The sequence below is a fragment of the Sinohyriopsis cumingii genome, chromosome 9 (genome assembly GCF_028554795.1).
Source record: "Sinohyriopsis cumingii isolate HCF-2022 chromosome 9, ASM2855479v2, whole genome shotgun sequence".
Classification (NCBI taxonomy): domain Eukaryota; kingdom Metazoa; phylum Mollusca; class Bivalvia; order Unionida; family Unionidae; genus Sinohyriopsis; species Sinohyriopsis cumingii.
In genome coordinates, this window is record NC_142969.1 from 39,818,949 (window position 1) to 39,840,404 (window position 21,456).

At 34.3% G+C, this 21,456-nt stretch overlaps 1 protein-coding gene across 1 annotated transcript in view; it reads left to right on the forward strand.

Moving 5' to 3' along the window:
* The window catches only part of LOC149791599 (coatomer subunit alpha-like), an 86,603-nt gene that overhangs the window by 32,771 nt on the left and 32,376 nt on the right, over positions 1-21,456 (forward strand). The window contains exons 11-19 of the mRNA XM_089969459.1: positions 1,440-1,515; positions 4,554-4,636; positions 5,679-5,818; positions 9,110-9,195; positions 9,457-9,595; positions 11,039-11,201; positions 12,436-12,582; positions 18,192-18,381; positions 20,697-20,792. Coding sequence (XP_089825585.1) covers positions 1,440-1,515; positions 4,554-4,636; positions 5,679-5,818; positions 9,110-9,195; positions 9,457-9,595; positions 11,039-11,201; positions 12,436-12,582; positions 18,192-18,381; positions 20,697-20,792 — 1,120 coding nt within the window. The remainder of the gene's footprint in view (positions 1-1,439; positions 1,516-4,553; positions 4,637-5,678; positions 5,819-9,109; positions 9,196-9,456; positions 9,596-11,038; positions 11,202-12,435; positions 12,583-18,191; positions 18,382-20,696; positions 20,793-21,456) is intronic.

The window sequence follows — 21,456 nt, forward strand, 5'->3', positions numbered from 1 at the left end:
TTTTTTATTTGTAATTGCTCTGAACCTAAATGTCCAAATGTGAAAAATGGGGTTGGAATATTCGGAGGAAACCTGGATTAGAAAATGTTGAATCTCTGAGCAGAACTTTGGTGCGAAACTATTACACAGTGACATGTAGCTAGAAGTATTGGTTTCACATCTTAAATAGAATGCAGGAGAAATGGGAAATTTTCATCCCTTTTATTATATATTAAGAAACTATAAGAACCCATTTATCAATACAGGTTTGGGGACTGGTTTATTGAACTACAAGAAGACAAGATGATTTTATAGACATTTTCGGTCCTTGTTTATACAACAATATATAATTTTGAAGGTCTTTTGTCAAAATTTATATCAACCCTTTTGTAAATGCCTTTAAATGATGGAATTTTTAACCAAATCATCTTAAGGAGTTTAGGTTGGTTGAAAAATCTTGTTTGAGATTTTATTGGCACACATAAATTCAGGGTTAAACTTTTTTCGTTACCAGATAAGATTCTAATACTTTGCATTTATTGTGTTTTTTTCATACTATGATAGGAAATGTTTACCTTGTATAACATGCACATATGTTGGTCTAGAATTGTTTAGAATTAAAGGTTTGAAAGGAAACAAAATAATTTATACTCATGTTGTTTCCACGTAGCAACATAATGCAGGTTAGCAAAGTAAAGTTAGGATTTGTGATCTGTACATTGAAATGGCTTTAAATGCCAGTTTCTAGGAATATAGTGTAAGATTTGTTTCGTGTGACTCATTTTGTGGTTTTATACATGATCATCTTGTATAACATATGTTTTGGAGAGTCTTGAAAGAGAAATATCTTCAGATTTGGAAAATGCATGTTTTATAATCCAAAATGTTCTTTAATTCCATTCGGTAATGGTCATATGTTATCCTTGAAAAAATTAATTTCATCCTGGAAAAGACCTGGAAATTTATATTTAGAAAAAGTATGGGAACCATGCATCATGAAATTAGTAGGACAATGATTTATCTTCTCAGACATGTTATGAATCTCTATTAGTACCAAAGCAATACAACAAAAGAGGTCACTGTGACCAACAAAAGAGGTCAACATTTGATATTTTGTGCATTTAGCTGATACCTTGAATCATGAAATTTTGTGGGAGTATGCATCTTGGATTTTAACATAGCTTTAACAATTTCCAGTCATATCACATAATGTAAACTAATCAGTAGACCAAGCAACATACTCCCTGATGAGCTGATACATTATATATTGGCAGATCTTGGCCTTTGTTGTTTGTGGTTGTACCTGACTTTTAAGTGAGTGCATATGGTAATTGTTACAGCAACAGTGGCATTAAGCAGACAGCTCTCTTCAGCTGCCATTTTATACAATTCCAAGAGCAGTTGTCTTGATTTTAGTGTTATTTTATGTATTGCTTTTTCACTATGTTGTTGTTTTTCAGAGAACAAGCAATGTTGAGAACAGCGTTTATGATCTGTACACCATACCAAAAGACTCTGATGCCAAGAATCCAGATGGTAAGTCCTAATCAAAATTCATATCACTTTTGAAATTTTCATAGTACAGACTTTGTGATGAGTACATGTGATTCAAACATCAGGAAGGGAGGGTAAAATATGGTAACTGTGCTTAAGACAAGCAAGTATTCTTGTAAGCCTTAGAGGGTGTTTTATAAAAAGAAATAAATACAGGCACAAATTGTATTTGTGTTTTTCATGAATCACACCTGCATACATGCCAACCATTACACTTTTGGTGTAATCATTACGCTTTTTTTCACAAAATTACTCCTTACACTTAACTGTACTCAGATTACGCATTTTTGTTATATCCCCCTCTAAAAAACAATGATAATTTATTTTCTCATTTTTATTAACATCCCATTAATCCCACAGATTGTATTCTAGAACAGATGGCTTCTATGTAACTGACATCTGAGTATGCTTGTCCGAAGACTTGCATGCACTTTTTTAACAGTATTAAATTTCTTTATAACGGTTGCACTATTTCCAAGAAACATGCTGGTTTCTACTTTCAATTTTTGACCTCGGTTTCTATTTATGGCAGCTGTATGTCTTAGTTAGGAGAGAACAGACTGGTTTTCTAACTTTTAATCTTTGCTCGCAGATTCTTTTGTTCTAATTCATATTTGGTACAGAACCAGTATGTAGGTAAAAGTCAAGCCAGATTTATTCTGTTCGATGCGTGTATTAGGGCAAAAATATTTTAAAAATAATTTCACAGATGGATTAGGAAAGATGAAAAACCAATTGAGAGATGAATACATGAATTACACAATACCACATTCCATTCTAAGGCAGCTTCACGCCCCTTGCAGGCTGCATGGAAAGGATTTTAATATTGGTCATGGTGATAAAACAAAGAAACCTTGAATTAGCATGTTTTACTAACTCCAGTACTAAGGTAGTTTCTTATTTACAGCAGAACTAAATTGTGGACACAAATTTGATAAATGCAGATGCATTATCTACCAAGTTCTTAATAGAACACAGACTACTCCTAGCGGTAGAAGATTACATTGGTCCTTTGTTCAGACGGACAATTCCTGATTCCAAAATTGCAGATAATATGCATGTGCAAGAACAAAATCATCTAATATTGTTAGGTGTTTAGCGAAGGTACTTCACTTAAAATTGCAGAAACCATGAAAATTGGGCCATCTAGTATTGCAACAGACAGGTGTGTGATTGTGACAAAAAGTTGTACCCAGTCTTTGTTAGAGACTTTTATAACATGCTCTTCTTTTATTACCAGAATTAACAGTAGATTCCACTGGAGGAAACATTTTTCATATGCTTGATAATGCTTTGAATATACATAAGTTGGCAAAACTGTATGGGGGTTTTCAGAAGATATGGCATCACTGATGACTGGAATTCATAAAGGATTTGCATTTTATATTTTGAAAAATGTCTCCATCATTGTACATATCAGGTTATCTGTCATATGATGCACCATGCTGCAGGAAAGGCTGCTGATACATTAGAAGAAGAACTCCTGAAGTATCAGATTGGCACTCTACCTGACAGTGTACTTCATGCAGATAGAGTTGATATTTTTCATCTTATTTCCCAGCTAAAATACCTAATAACTTTAAGATATAAATTTCCTCATTGTCAGGTTATGAAAAGAATATTGGTTCTTTGCCATTCTAATGCTGACTGTGAGAGATTGTTCAGTATTGTTAACAAAAATAAAACTGAATTCAGATCCAGGCTCTGTAACCCAGCACTTAGTCCTCTACTGGTGTGCAAATCATTTCAGCTGGTACAAAGTGTTTTGAAATGCAGTATGAGAGTCTGTTGCTTTTTAAAGCTCAAAGTGTTATATATAAAAACTTGAAGCTTTAACTGATGTTAAAAGTCCAGAGGGATAAATAAATCATTTTGTACATATGCTGATTGAATTTTTATCCTGTTATATGTGGGCTACTCTTTTTTCTGCTTGGATGACTCTTTTTGTCCACTTGGATTACTTTTTCTTCGCCAGGGGTTGATATGTATACACCTGTTATGTGCTATTTATCACACAATACATATGTGGGAGTTAATGATGCCAAGGTGATACCCCCAAATGTGCATGTTGAATGATATCATGTACTGTTTATTAAACCTCTTGAGATTTAAGGAGGGCAGAGTGCACCCCAAAGAGCTTAAGGTGTAATACCCTCCTGAAACTGACAAGGAACAACAATGACATCACATATGTTTAATATGGAATGATATTGATTTTAAAAGAATTGCACACTTTATTTGACAAGGAAAGCAAATGTCATCCTAATGCCTTATTGTGTGAATTGTTCAGATCAGACCAGTAGAGCAGCTTTTATTTGACAAGATATTAAGATTGCAAGATGTTTTTACATTGAGATACATGCTTTTAAATAAAAGAGCATAACATGTACCTCAGGGCTGTTCCATTTAAACATACATCATATCCCCCCTTATTTTTGTGACCAGGGGGAAGTCTGTCCATGTGAATAAATCCTTGGAGCATCTCTGATGATTCTGTGGGAGAGATACTTTTGACAGATATAACAAAACTGTGGAGATGATTTTAACACATTTAGCATGATTCGAGGCTGGGGGAGATTTATTTGACAGATGTAATATGATTCAGTAGGAGAGATGTTTTTGATGAACACATCATGATTCGGTGGGAGATTTATTGGATAGACACAGCATGATTTGGTGGGAGATGTTTTGGATAGACACAGCATGATTCGGTGGGAGATGTTTTAGATAGACACAGCATGATTTGGTGGGAGATGTTTTGGATAGACACATCATGATTTGGTGGGAGATGTTTTGGATAGACACAGCATGATTTGGTGAGCAGATATTTTTGATGGACACAAAATGATTAGGTGGGATATGTTTTAGATAGACATAATTATAGAGAAGATGTATTTGACAGACAAAATGATTTCTGTGGATAGAGATGTTTTTGACAGACATAACATGATTCTGTATGGGATTCTCATTTACTGCCATTGTGTAAGACTTGTTGATGGGAGTTCTGATGTCCATTTCAGCCCCTGAGGGAAAGAGGTCCTCAGGTTTGACAGCTGTCTGGGTGGCCAGGAACAGATTTGCTGTGCTGGACAGAACCCACTCGGTATGTACAGTATAATTATATAGAGCCCTGTTACAATGCTTTTATAATGATCTCTCACTATAGCAACATTTGCAATATCAGTTTTTGACAAGATGAAAATGACAGCTGGAAACAAATTTTTAAACAAAATTGTATTTAGGTGACACAGTAGCTTTCACCTCAAAATAACAATACAGATTTATCAAACTGGGCATGAAAGGCCAGAGGTTAGCCCGACTAGAATGTCTAAAAACATACTACATCAACCAAGGTAGTTGTTCATCACAATCTCTATGGGCCAACAGTATCAGCTAATGTGTAGACAATATTTGAATCTAAAACCCTAATCATCAAGCTATACGTTTTTTTTTGGGATTCGCCCTTATGGGATTCGGGTGAAATGCCATATATACTTGCTTATAAGTTCAGTACATCTGCAAACTGCACAGACTCAGATCTGCCATCTGATAATGCACCAGCAGATCTGGGTCTATGCAGCTGCATAAAAGTAATCAGTGGAACAATCAACATAGATAACTGACTTGCTGGAATATGTGATGGTAGACCAGGGTCTATGTTGTTTGCAGTTGGACTTTAGTTGTATGCTGGATAAATATATTTTAAAAAATCTTGAAAGAATGATGATATTGATACTGAGGTTTCACTAAAACACCTTTTTCACTAATAGTTTTAATTTAAAATTGCACTTATCTAACTGCCAGAATGGATGCCCTGTTGTAAACAAGTTTGAAATTCATATGTACTTGATAAAATCACCTTTCCTGCTTGCAGTTTTGTTCTTCACTGTGCTTAAGAATACAATGACTTGTAAATATACAAACTGATTTTGACATAACTTGTTATTTTGTTGTTTACCAGTAAACAAGTTAATATCATTGTTATGTTTGTTCCAAGGTCAAAAGGTCATAACTCAGGTTTTTATTGGTTATGGCTTGTGAGCATAAACAATTTTTCAAGTGTTAAATAAATGTTAATGAAAAATTAATAATTATGCTTTAGAATTCTAAATAAAATTGTCCACATGTATTTTCTCGGTATGCAGATTGTGGTGAAGAACTTGAAAAATGAGATTACAAAGAAGGTGCAAGCCCCTAACTGTGAAGACATTTTCTATGCTGGAACTGGATGTCTTCTTCTGAAGGATAGTGAAACTGTTACACTGTTTGATGTGCAACAGAAAAGGTAACTCAAGTTTTGGATGTTTTTCTGTACATTGAGGTATAAAAATATATTTTTTACTTGGCTAACTTAGATAATAATTGAAATCAGTGATGCACACATTTGCTAATAAATTCTTGATGAATAAATTGTTTTAGCTATTTTCGAAGATCATTGCTACTTAAGGTTGGCAGAAATCAGTAATGGTAACTATTATTACTAGTTATTGATCCCAGAATTTTTTTTTGCTTGTTGCTCAGAAGTTAGACACTCAAGACAAAGGCCTTCCAAATGTACATTTCTTGTTGTGTGTCTATGTATCCGACAAAGTTTGATATCTCTTTTGCATTTTAAATTACTTTTATTTAAACAAAGTTTACTATAGCAGTCAACTTTTAATGTTTTAGAAATTTCTTAATATAGCTGATGTTTAAATTTATAGCAATAATTGGACTATAAAGAACAGCCAGTATGTAAGTTAAATCATACATTTATTAAAGTTTACGATGCTAAGTCAAGTAAATATTTTATTTTTTAAAGCAATTTATGTAAATTTCATTCTATTTTTCCTTAAAAAATATTCCCATTCCAATTTTTGCCATTTTTTCTCTTCTGTTATTTAAAAAAAAATTAGCCCTACTTTTAAATACAGGATTGCTGAAAAGATTGTACTAATTCCTTCCGTCAGTCTGAAATCAATACTTAGGTTAGGGTTTGTATTTCACACATTTTCTCAAACACTATTGTTTTTATAGTCACATGACCTGGTATGTAAATGTTTCATGAGAAGTAATTAGGTCATCATAACCTATATTGCATGGTTCAGAGATTTGTGGTTGTTATTGCTTTGAGGACATTTTCTCTAGATTAGGGTTTGTGTTTCTTTCTTTTTCTGACACCATTGCTTTGGGTGTGCTCACCAGATAATATGTACTTTTGAGAGAGTGACGTATGTAAGGTGAAGTAGTTTGCATTTAAAACATGCACAGTGGAGAGAGTGTTGGCATACCTCTATGCTACATTAATGTAATGTGGATGATATTACTTTTGGATATTGTACTTTGGGAAATTTTACATGATTTAAGCACACTGCTAAATAAAATGACTGCTCCCTTGTGTTAAAAATTGAGCCTGAATTAGTCTAAAGTACACCATACATAGCAGCTATTAAAATAGGGAAAATGAATTTTGCCAGACTAGACAATGCCAGCTTCTGAAAGTGCAATGAATGAATTACCAAATATGTAAAATGTAAAAAAAGTTATCAGCTCTTTTTTATACAATTTACCTCTGAAGTTCAGGAAGTGAAAATGACCAAGTAGAGCTAGCACTTTTTTGAAAGGTTCACATTTGAAGTAAGGCGAAGCTGTATACTCTATAACCCATAGTACACCCATCAATCATACATCAAAATAAAGGGAATTAAAGGTTCTTTTAATTATACCTAAGATATACAAGGTCCTTTTTAAATAGCCAGTATAACCAGTGAGGAAAGCCGGGGAAATTCTTTTTCTTTAAAATCCTAACCCAATGCAAAATACGAAACTGTAGAGTGCCACCTTAAAACAAATATAAAAATGTTTGCAATTATTTTTTTTATTTTCATATAATTATGTATGATGTTCTGAATAAAATGGTACATTCACATTAATGTTAAGTATGAAAATAAGCTAATTATGATCATTTTGCTCTTGCTTACATAATTTGCCATGAGGTATGTTTGTGTAAGTAGTGACCTTAATTATGGGGAAATTAGAAGTCTTAGAATATAGGAATTGAGTCAACTTAAATTTAAAACTGTTGCAATAAGTGACAGAAATATATGGTGAAAATGTTTCTTTTCATTTATTTGCAATGAAATAAAAAAATAAATGAAGAGAAAGTGAATTTGCTTCTTCCATATTAAACAATAGGCAAATATTTTACACTTTGATCTTTGACCTTTATGAACCTGATGAGTTACCTCCCTTTTCAAATTGTCAAATTCATTGTTGATATCTCAGAAGTAATTCTGGCTAGTTCCATGTTCCTGTCATTCAGCATAACATTGGTTGCTATGTTTACAAAATGTAATGTGCATTCTTAAAATAGCTCACTTTTTATCATGGGGGGGGAGGCTGGACTTGTTAGAGTCTCTGACACTCATAAATACTGTTCTGTGGGGGGAAAGGCAGGAGAATTATTCAAAAGGATTGTTTTGATGCTTGTGACTTAAATGTTTCAGCCATATAAACATAATTAAATCATACAAAAATAATACCTATATCTTCTTTATGGGGGCGCTCACCAGATAATATGTACTTTGAGAGAGTGACTTATGTAAGGTGAAGTAGTTCGCATTTAAAACATGCACAGTGGAGAGAATGTTGGCATACCTCTATGCTACATTAATGTAATGTGGATGATATTTCTTTTGGATATTGTACTTTGGGAAATTTTACATGATTTAAGCACACTGCTAACTAAAATGACTGCTCCCTTGTGTTAAAAAATCAGCCTAAATTAGTCTAAAGTACACTATACATAGCAGCTATTAAAATAGGGAAAATGAATTTTGCCAGACTAGACAATACCAGCTTCTGAAAGTGCAATGAATGAATTACCAAATATGTAAAATGTAAAAAAAGTTATCGGTTCTTTTTTATACAATTTACCTCTGAAGTTCAGGAAGTGAAAATGACCAAGTAGAGCTAGCACTTTTTTGAAAGGTTCACATTTGAAGTAAGGCGAAGCTGTATGCTCTATAACCCATAGTACACCCATCAATCATACATCAAAATAAAGGGAATTAAAGGTTCTTTTAATTATACCTAAGATATACATAGCCAGTATAACCAGTGAGGAAAGCCGGGGAAATTCTTTTTCTTTAAAATCCTAACCCTATGCAAAATACGAAACTGTAGAGCACCACCTTACAGAGTCATATAACATGGAATAAAGACACAAGATAAGTACTACACCCTTTAGCTAAAACTTGGTCATTGTGACCTATATTTTTCTTCAGAATAACATGCACTAACCTTTGCATTTAGCTAAGTTCTCGGATGCTGTTGCCAGCAGAGTTATATAACTTTGAACATAATCGCTTCATGACAAGTAATATACTTTTCAGTCAGAAGTAAGTCACTGTGACCTAGCTTCAGTGTTCAGTGTCAACACTTTCATTAAGCTTGGTTTCTTTGACAAAACAGAGCTTTGTATTCCAGCAATACTGTCATTTTTCTTATTGCTTTAAGCAGTATGGGAAGAAGGCAGAACATAGGGATTTCCATATGCTCATTATTTAAATCCTTGTTATTTATTTTTTTTTTCTAGAACCCTTGCATCAGTGAAAATTTCCAAGGTGAAGTATGTGGTGTGGTCAGCTGACATGTCCCACGTTGCCCTTATCAGCAAACATGGTAAGCCATTAGTATCAGACATTAGCAGAACCGTGTTCTATTTTTACTGACTGCAAATTGCAGAGAACAGATTTTTTTTAATTTGCAGGTTTAATGCTATTTTTATACGTAGATGTGGATAACAACAATTCTTTGAGATTGCACATGGCTGCTGCATTGGTTTCATTTTGTTTGTTAGATTTGAAAATTAAAAATGGTTATTACACACAAACATAACAGTGTTCCAGTTTGAACTGTCTATAAACTCTTGCATATTTTCAGTCATTGCCATCTGCAACAGAAAACTGGAAAATCTCTGCTCAATCCATGAGAATATTCGAGTGAAAAGTGGAGCATGGGATGAAAGTGGGGTATTTGTATACACAACAAGCAACCATATCAAGTATGCCTTAACAAATGGGTAAGTGGAACCTCAATTATATATATTAAAAGATCAAGATATTTCAGTTCAGGACCTATGTAGTATTTAGGTTGCAGATTTATCTGATGCCATCAGAAAAATACAGAAAATAAGGACATAGGGTTGAAATAACTTAGAAATATCTAAATATCAGGGTTCTTAAATTATCAATATAACCTTGTAGAATAGTGAAAACTTACCAGAATAATTGAACAATTAAAAATAAATAAATAAATAAATAAAATTTATTCTTATTGAAAAAAGAATTTTCACATTGTTAGTTTAATGTGACATCTATATAGATTGGTAATGCTTAGTTGAATACGACTTTGGATGAAAAGTTAACTTCACACTTGAGACCTATTGCACAGAATGTACAATTACATGGTAGATTTATAGGTACTTTTAACTTTTTAGAAGCTAAACTTGATGTGCTGAATTGTGAAAAGAGACTGCAGGTTTTATGTTGATTCTGTTGTAAATATACGGATTTAGGTAGAAACATGTATTGTAGAGCTGTATTCAGCATTATCAGAGAGATTTAATTCAAATAATTCACCTGATTTGTATTGCTTGCATTGGAAAAGTTTTGGAATTTTGACAGTGAAAAACAAAAACTGCAGAAACCATGAAAATCTCATAGGAATGAAATCAGAATTTAATGTATGTTTTCATGATTTATATAATGTTGTATATTTAAATCAGAAGTTTCTTTTAAATATTCACGTTTATATTTATGAGAACAAATAAAGTTTGTAGACATGTCTCAGTGCACATTTACTTTTCCAAGTTTCACCATATCCGTCTCGGCAAATATCCTCTGAGCTAGTACAGCTGTGATGTATCGAACATTCCCGTTTTTTTAAAATAATACAACTACCAATCAAACATTGGAAACAAAAACATCTGACAATATATATAGCTGTTTTTTTTATATCTTAACCTGATGTAGATTAAAAAAGCTAAATGAGATGGCCTGTTTTGCACCATCATTTGGCATTGGGGTTTCACCAAAAGATTTTGATAATGTCTGGTCTGTCCCAAATGAAAATGGTGTCAACCTTGCATCAAATATAGCTGATTTGAAAATCTTACTGTCATGAATTGTAGAGAGAAGTTATAACACTTTGCAGTTAAAAAGAAGAAATCGTCTTAAATTCCTGGAATTCCTGTCAGACGATGGAGTGTCATTCCTTTCATGTGACATTTTTGTACAGATAATAGCTTAGAGATTTCATTCAGCAGTATTGAGATATATATTTCAGTGCATGGTGGTTTCATTTCTCTCCATTAACCTTTGGGTGACACGTAACTTCAGAATATATCCCAGACATAAGATTTTGTCCCAGAAATTTCTGTTATTTTGTTTAATGTTATGTTCAACTGATACTAATATTTTGTATAGATTTAATCAACCATCATCACTGTTTCTTATATTTCTAGTGATCATGGAATCATTCGAACTCTGGATCTGCCCATCTACATCACCAGGATCAAAGGAAACAGCGTGTACTGCCTAGATCGGGAGTGCCGGACCAAAGTGCTGAGCATTGATCCCACTGAGTTTAAGTTCAAACTAGCACTTGTCAACAGGAAATATGAAGAGGTATGCAAGTCATTAGGCGTTAGATTGGGCCTTGGCAACTTCCTCCAGGGCAAAGGGCCAAATAAGTGATTTTCAAAGCCAAACACTCTGCTGTCAACATGTGGATAAAACCAGGTTGCAGGCCATACTTTGCCCACCCTTGTCTTAGATAGAAAGGATACCCACAGATTATTTCATCGGCAGACATGATGAATTTCTGCATGGAAAACCTCTTTCTTGCCAGTGTTTTTAGATGTCTTAAGTATTTGTATCATTCCTCTAATTTTGTAACAGTCCTTATTTATATTTACTTAAAATGTAATCAGTTGACATGGTACTGCAAAGTAGGCAACATTATTGTAGTCGGACACTAACTTTGGAGCAGAACAAATTAACTTGAAGAAAAGTTTGCTTTTTTAATCAGAATTTATACTCTCCGTTTTTCCTCTGAATTAATATATACCCATAGTTTTCAGCATATATCTTATTTGAACAATTTGGATATTTCTTTCTTGTCTTTTCAAAAATGGCCACTGTTTGTTGGCAATCCCTATTACCCATGCTATCAAATGGTCTAGTCCCAATTTACCTGGTCGAGGCAGGGAATGAAAAGGCAGAGATATTTCCCATGGAGAGGTTACATTTAACTATTCACAAAAGCACAAAGACAGTTTCATACCTGTTGCAACCGCTCCAGTGGCCTAGTGGTTAGAGTGTCTGCCTCTGATGTGGGAGGTCATGGGTTTGATCCCTAGCAGAGTCATACTAAAAACTTTAAAAGATGGTACTAACAGCTGCCTTGCTTGGTGCTCAGCATTAAGAGGTTAGTGTTAGGACTGGTCTGCCTATTGTCAGGAAAATGTGACTGTGACATGATGCCCTAGTGCTAGGCATCGCTATAAACTGCCACACTGCAGACATCGTAGCGGTTTGACTGAAGACTTGTTAAAGTTACGTTAAAAATCCAAATCACACACTCGTAATTGTTGCAGTATGCAACTGCTGTATAAGATTGGATCAAATACCCTTATATAAATGTACCCATTTCAGTTAAAACAATTATTCTGTCAGAATATTAGTTTCTTTAGCAGAAATTCCAAATGTCTTGTTTGCTGGTTTGGCCACTTTAATGTTGGTCAATATGTATGTAGATATGTGTGTGTGTGTGTGTGTGTGTATGTATGTATGTATGTATGTATGAAATGTATGTATGTATGTGTATGTATGTATGTACATACACACTTATGTATTTCAGGTACTGCACATGGTTAGAAATGCAAAACTGGTGGGTCAGTCCATTATCTCCTACCTCCAGAAGAAGGGCTACCCAGAAGTGGCTCTTCACTTTGTCAAGGATGAGAAAACTAGATTTGGTCTTGCATTGGAGTGTGGCAATATTGAGGTAGGTACTTCACTATAGTACATGAGTTAGCTGAACCTTATAGATATTTTTTCTTGCTAATTCCTTAATACAATGTGTTCAAGGTGCTTTTGAAAACAAACCAACAAAAGCATTTATCTTCCACCATCCACACTTAACTGGGAGTGCAAATGATTTTTGTATTGGCCCAAAAGTTGAATTTATTGCCTTTTAAGTACAGATCTTCACAATTATAACATACCTCATTATATTGTAACTCTGGATATTGTGCGGTACTTCTATGTACTCCATGAAAAAACAAGATGACGGTACATTATGAAAGAGAACAATGTGAAACTTAGTCTTATATCTTCATTTCCTTTCTAAACACCATTACTTAACAAAGTTTGAAAGTACCCACTATTCTGCTGTTCTGTATATTAAGCTGTTCCAAATATTGCACAGTTCTGGACCTATTATGATTCTCAATATAATGTTGTTTAGTACATAACACTGCTGGCAGCTATGGACCCCAACTAATGCATTATAATGAGGGAGAACTGTATTCAGTTTCTATTTATAATTTGAAATCTCTCATCAGAACATACTGATTTATTAAATCTTGTATGCCCACTTCTTGCATGCATACAATAAACTATGCTGGAATTTTCAACTAGCAATACTACTGTCCCCTAAATCTGTTGTGCCCACTTCTTGCATGCATACAATAAACTATGCTGTAGTTTTCAATTAGCAATACTACTGTCCCCTAAATCTGTTGTGCCCACTTCTTGCATGCATACAATAAACTATGCTGGAATTTTCAACTAGCAATACTACTGTCCCCTAAATCTGTTGTGCCCACTTCTTGCATGCATACAATAAACTATGCTGTAGTTTTCAATTAGCAATACTACTGTCCCCTAAATCTGTTGTGCCCACTTCTTGCATGCATACAATAAACTATGCTGGAATTTTCAACTAGCAATACTACTGTCCCCTAAATCTGTTGTGCCCACTTCTTGCATGCATACAATAAACTATGCTGTAGTTTTCAATTAGCAATACTACTGTCCCCTAAATCTGTTGTGCCCACTTCTTGCATGCATACAATAAACTATGCTGGAATTTTCAACTAGCAATACTACTGTCCCCTAAATCTTTTATGCCCACTTCTTGCATGCATACAATAAACTATGCTGTAGTTTTCAATTAGCAATACTACTGTCCCCTAAATCTGTTGTGCCCACTTCTTGCATGCATACAATAAACTATGCTGGAATTTTCAACTAGCAATACTACTGTCCCCTAAATCTTTTATGCCCACTTCTTGCATGCATACAATAAACTATGCTGGAATTTTCAACTAGCAATACTACTGTCCCCAAAATATGTTGTGCTCACTTCATGCATACAATAAACTATGTTGGAATTTTCAACTAGCAATACTACTGCCCCAAAATATGTTGTGCTCACTTCATGCATACAATAAACTATGCTGGAATTTTCAACTAGCAATACTACTGTCCCATAAATCTTTTATGCCCACTTCTTGCATGCATACAATAAACTATGCTGGAATTTTCAACTAGCAATACTACTGTCCCCTAAATCTGTTGTGCCCACTTCTTGCATGCATACAATAAACTATGCTGTAGTTTTCAATTAGCAATACTACTGTCCCCTAAATCTGTTGTGCCCACTTCTTGCATGCATACAATAAACTATGCTGGAATTTTCAACTAGCAATACTACTGTCCCCTAAATCTTTTATGCCCACTTCTTGCATGCATACAATAAACTATGCTGGAATTTTCAACTAGCAATACTACTGTCCCCAAAATATGTTGTGCTCACTTCATGCATACAATAAGCTATGTTGGAATTTTCAACTAGCAATACTACTGCCCCAAAATATGTTGTGCTCACTTCATGCATACAATAAACTATGCTGGAATTTTCAACTAGCAATACTACTGTCCCATAAATCTTTTATGCCCACTTCTTGCATGCATACAATAAACTATGCTGGAATTTTCAACTAGCAATACTACTGTCCCCTAAATCTTTTATGCCCACTTCTTGCATGCATACAATAAACTATGCTGGAATTTTCAACTAGCAATACTACTGTCCCCTAAATATGTTGTGCTCACTTCATGCATACAATAAACTATGTTGGAATTTTCAACTAGCAATACTACTGTCCCCAAAATATGTTGTGCTCACTTCATGCATACAATAAACTATGCTGGAATTTTCAACTAGCAATACTACTGTCCCCTAAATCTTTTATGCCCACTTCTTGCATGCATACAATAAACTATGCTGGAATTTTCAACTAGCAATACTACTGTCCCCTAAATCTGTTGTGCTCACTTCATGCATACAATAAACTATGTTGGAATTTTCAACTAGCAATACTACTGTCCCCAAAATATGTTGTGCTCACTTCATGCATGCAATAAACTATGTTGGAATTTTCAACTAGCAATACTACTGTCCCCAAAATATGTTGTGCTCACTTCATGCATACAATAAACTATACTGGAATTTTCAGCTAGCAATACTACTGTCCCCTAAATCTTTTATGCCCACTTCTTGCATGCATACAATAAACTATGCTGGAATTTTCAACTAGCAATACTACTGTCCCCTAAATCTGTTGTGCTCACTTCATGCATACAATAAACTATGTTGGAATTTTCAACTAGCAATACTACTGTCCCCAAAATATGTTGTGCTCACTTCATGCATACAATAAACTATGCTGGAATTTTCAACTAGCAATACTACTGTCCCCTAAATCTTTTATGCCCACTTCTTGCATGCATACAATAAACTATGCTGGAATTTTCAACTAGCAATACTACTGTCCCCAAAATATGTTGTGTTCACTTCATGCATACAATAAACTATGCTGGAATTTTCAGCTAGCAATACTACTGTCCCCTAAATCTGTTGTGCCCACTTCTTGCATGCATACAATAAACTATGCTGGAATTTTCAACTAGCAATACTACTGTCCCCTAAATCTGTTGTGCCCACTTCTTGCATGCATACAATAAACTATGCTGGAATTTTCAACTAGCAATACTACTGTCCCCAAAATATGTTGTGCTCACTTCATGCATACAATAAACTATGCTGGAATTTTCAACTAGCAATTCTACTGTCCCCAAAATATGTTGTGCTCACTTCCTGCATACAATAAACTATGCTGGAATTTTCAACTAGCAATACTACTGTCCCCTAAATCTTTTATGCCCACTTCTTGCATGCATACAATAAACTATGCTGGAATTTTCAACTAGCAATACTACTGTCCCCTAAATATGTTGTGCTCACTTCATGCATACAATAAACTATGCTGGAATTTTCAACTAGCAATTCTACTGTCCCCAAAATATGTTGTGCTCACTTCATGCATACAATAAACTATGCTGGAATTTTCAACTAGCAATACTACTGTCCCCTAAATCTTTTATGCCCACTTCTTGCATGCATACAATAAACTATGCTGCAGTCTTTAGCTAGTAATACTACTGTCTCCTAAATCTGTTGTGTACTGGTGTATGGTATGTATGGATCTTTATGTCGAAAACACTGCATTTGCTTAGTCCATATGTGCATTAATCTTTCTTTTTTTGATAGTGTTTTTCTTTATCAATATCAGCATTTCTGTATTTGCACATCTTAGAATTGAAAACAGATTTTCACATGTTAAATATGCCTTTTGAATGTATATTGGTCAATATGTTGAATCAATATAAGATTGGATGTCAAGTATTCATCACATCAAATTAAGTTCCCCACCTGCCCGTCTTAATTCTCACCTTCTTCCACAGAATTGGCCACCTTTCCCCTTTTAATAAACCCATTTGCTCAAGCTCTTGTTGCATTGTTTTTATTCATTTATTCCTCTTGAAAATCTGTCCGTCACATTCTGTCTTATAGTGAATGTAAATATATCCGTAATTGATCTGAAATCTCAGTATCATTATTACTTCAGTTGACATATATTAATTTTCTGCCCCCCCCCCACGTGTTAAGCATACACTTTCTGAAGCAATGTGTCTTAGTTGAAGAGAGAATGTGCACATTGATAAATGTATATAATATTGTTTATGGCACCTCAGCACATGAGTGGCTGTTGATAAGATTCAGTCCATGAAGAATTCTATGCTCCATGTGCACTGGCTTGTTTGGTCCACCTTTCTCAATAGTCCTGTTTTACTTATCCATGACCGATGAATTTAGAAAACCATTAATGGTTAATTAATTGTCTTTGTTTATATTTTGCTGCTTAACATGAATGACAAGCATACATTTATATAATTATTATTTGTTATTATTAATTAATTAACTATTATCATGGACTTTTTTCTTGGAGAAAGGTTCATTACTTGTGAATTTGGGTTGACATTGCAAAATTATACAGAAGTTTATTAAATGCCAAATTAAGAGCCATAAAAGCTTCCATTTTTGTTTGTTTGAAATGTTTGCTACAAGTTTGTGTGTTAAAATAACTCTGTAATGACTATTGACAGGATGCGTACATGCCAACTATTACGTTTTTGGTGTAAATCATTATGCTTCTTTCATCAAATTATATTTTCTGCTAGACTGTATATGGATTACACTTTTTGCTACATTAAAAAATAAAAATCAAGTGGTAAAAATTTGCTTTTGTCATTTTTATTATCATCTCTTTAATTCCACTCATATAAATTTGAGAGTACTCTTAAAAAAGGTGACTGCTACATAAGAATAGTGTAAGAGTACTTTCCTTATTCATTATTTATAGTAACTGTATATGACCCATTTCCAAGAAGACGTCAGGTTTCTTCAAAAGTGCCTAGCAGATTCATTTTATTGATAAGCTAGCATGTTAGTCTACTAGTCTATATTTTTTGAAGAAAATGGCACCAGATATTAAGTGAAACACTTTACAGTGTGAAGTGTGGATGTTATTAAGACAGAAAATGTTAGAGCAGATGGATCTTTTCAAACTTCAAAACATGTCATATCAGAAAAAGTGACAAGTCAATGCTGCTTAACAAACTTTAAAAGAAGAATATGTGTAATGTAAAATGGCCCTCTGAGCACCTGACCATGATCACTGCAGACCTCCAGTTGACAATCACTCAGCAAAAGTTACACATGTAGACTAGTTGAAGTGAGTGCTGAATATAAATAATTTTTTGCTATATTTTGTGTTTGAATTCTGGTTCAAATCCATATGGATTTTGCCCTGTTTGACAAACTTTTTGACCAGTTGTGGAACCAGGTTAGTAGTAAAAATGTATCTTTTTCATATATGCTGTAATTCTGGCATGTAATATATAGATCACACTTTTTATGCCACAAAATACATACCTTTTGCCACTTATAATAGCATTAATTATGCTTATACCTCTTTGGGGGGTTGGCATGTATGAAGCTGTAACCTGAATGTTTTTTAAATCCTTCCCTGAGGCACCCCATCTTTTTCTTAATTGTAAATAAATTGATTATTGATTACTGAGTAAAATTGATTTATATGGATTAATACTGCAAATTAAATGTTGATATCATGGCATAATACAGAAGTTAAATATTGAAGTCTGTCATCATTTAACAAGTATATGCCAATGGGCTTTTTTTTCTAGATTGCACTTGAAGCAGCACGTGCCCTTGATGACCCATGGTGTTGGGAGAAACTAGGAGAAGCAGCACTTCTGCAAGGAAATCATCAAATCGTTGAGATGGCATACCAGAGAACAAAGAACTTTGATAAACTTTCCTTCCTGTATCTCATAACAGGAAACCTTGAAAAACTCCGCAAAATGATGAAAATCTGTGAGTTGTTAAATATAATTGATCTCAGTCCATGAAAGTTTGAGCTGAAAAAAATCATATAAGATGAGAGTTTGTTGAGACCACATTAATAGGAAGCATGACGTAGCAGTCACTTTTGGGAGGATAGTGTCAGCATTATAGGTTTTGGTTGAAAATTTAATTTGCAAATATGCCCTAAAAACCTTGATAGATTCTTATCATACATGGTACTAATTATCACGTAGGTTCAAAATTAACACAAATCTGCTAAATTCAGGTCAGTGATCTTACCAATGGATCACTAAAACCTATGTATGACTGTTTAATTAGAATGGTGAAAATTTCTGCTGGTTTTTATCTTAACAGTTAACAAAATCTTCTTGTGTCTGATGTATCAAATAAAATGTGAGACACCATACCCTCTCATGGTTGATTGATCTTTTGATTGTTTTAATTGAGTACCTGTCAACATCCTGCACTTTTCAAGGTACAGTAAATGCCTTTGGCAGAAATTGGTCATGAAATTATTCCATGCTTTGCAGAAATTAGGGCAGTTATTCTACATGCCTGATGAATTGCCCCAAACTCCTCTGTCAGTTGTTGTTGTTGTTGTTGTAAGATTTAATGCCATTTTTCAGCACACGATAGGCTATACATGGCGGCCAGTATTAATGGTGGAGTCATGTCCATCTGAAGTATTTCTGGCATGTATGGAGATACTCATTAATTGGTTTAAGGGTGTACATACATGTTCATGTCAGTTGAGATGTTATCCAATAATTTATGTCCACTCTCCTCTCGTGCATTTAATTGAGCAATCACCAGTGTTGGGTAACACTCATGAATGCATGATTTAAATTTCTTCTTCTTGACTTTGTTGACAAATAAATGTAGGGCTTGCAACTTATATGTGTATATATCTGTACCATGATTTGATTTGAAAACATCAGAGAGTGATACTGTGATCTGTTGACACGTGCTGAAGGGCAGCCAGTTATGAAGTTCACATAGTATTAGAATCCAGTTAAGAAAAGACTCTTTTTCAGGCAGGCATGCAAAAGCAGGAGATTTTACTTAAAGTTCCTCGCTTATTAGCAATTGTGTCAGTGACTCATTGATTGAATATCAATTTTGAAAGAAGCATTTAAATATGGAGAAGGCAGCTTTGTTCAGAAAAATGATTATTTACTGTCACTGGCTTCATTTTAGTATCAAATTCCTTATTGTCAGGAGCTTTCTGTTTATATTGCAGGTCTTAAACAACTGAAAAACCTAATTGCAGACTTAATTACAGCAGTGGAATTGAAACTGTTTTTTTTACTTGTACAAAAGGATTTCAGCAACTTCTTTGATTCAGATCTAAATGCTAGCAAATAATAACTTACCTAATTACTGCAGTATGGATTTAGCCGATTTGCTCAGAAATTTGTGAAAGTGTATAGCGGTGTAATCTTTTATAGAGATGTATACATCATATCTCAGTGTGTTAACATGTTGTTTTTTAAATGACAGATGAAAAGTTTATCATTATGATGACATACTGATAGCCATTACTTTGGCTTGCAGGATGAGAGAGCTGCATGCCCTTTTACGTTCAGATGGTTCAGTTTTGTTAATGATGCAGCCAGGATTTGTGGTTAAGACAAAATCCAGTATTCTGTTCCTACTGTGAGATGTTACCTTAAACACACTGAAAGCCTTCATTGTGGTGATCAGAGAAATTTTCTTTGGTGAAGATAGGAAAAACAGGACATCAGTTCCTTTGCTTTGACTCCTTGGCTTCAGTGGGTGGTTCATTTGATGTATTCAGAAATCTCTCAGGATCAGACATGTCTCTTGAAGATATCAACATTGCGATAAGAACTATATTTGATCCTTGCAATAAATTATACCACACAAAGTATTTGATGAATAGGAAATTTTGATTATTAAATATGCTTCTCAAAGAATACATACCAGATAACATTTACTATAAGCCCTCCCCCACCATGCTGCAAATAGTTTATAAGTTTTAACTGATAAATATTCGTAGCCACATACTGGAGACAGGATATTTATGGTATCCAGGAAGTGTTTCTTCCTGTAGAGATCATTAACATACAAATAGTATATAAGCAGGAAAGACACATTTTTCAATCTTGTTGGGAGTGCTGGATTTGGGAGCTAGTGAATGTTGCGCTCCTAATGTAAATGAGTTCAGACAAGTATTCATGGAGATAAATAATTCATGATAAAAATGTCCTTTCTCTTTGTTACAACTAGCCATCACTTTTTGGGTCCGACATGAGTATTTGGCTGTATTTTATGTTGTATAATAAAATCACTGTTTGTTTCAGCTGAGATTAGAAAGGACACCAGTGGTCATTTCCAGACAGCCCTACTCCTGGGAGATGTTGCAGAGAGAGTGAAGATACTGAAAAACTGTGGACAGAGTATGTATTCATTTCAAATATTTTCTCTTCGACACATCCATCTGCATTGAAATGAAGCATAGAAAATGCATACATAGAAAATAAAGTACCATGTTTTGTCTTGATGTGAATTTGAATATAATACATCCAAGGCATAGCTCCTGAATTTCTTCAGCCTCTTAACCAATTTCTCCCAACTGGTTTTCCTATGCCCTCCATAAGGGAAAGTGTCTTATGTTGTGATGTTGTCTGTCCACCTGATACCAGTTTCATTTCTGCACAGTAACTTGAGTTATCCACCATCTACAGTTTTCAAACTATGTTGATGGCTTGCACTTGGAGTAAGGAAGAACCATATCAGTTTCAGGGTTAAAAACTTGGAGATCAATGACAATGCAATATTTCTGCACAATAACTCATGTTGTCCGCAACCATGCATGTTGGACAAGGAAGAATTGTGTCAGTTTTGGAGTCAAAAGATGACTACTGTGACTGAAAGAAGAAAAATGGTTTCTGCACAATAACATTCTCACCTACAATTGATAAACTTTGTGTATTACATGTACTTGGGGTAACGAAGGAACAGATTGATTTGTGGGGTCCAAAGGGCCAAGTTCAAGGTCACTGTGACTAAACAAAGAAATGAAAATGATGCTGATCTAATGTTCACCATGGTGGCCATCTT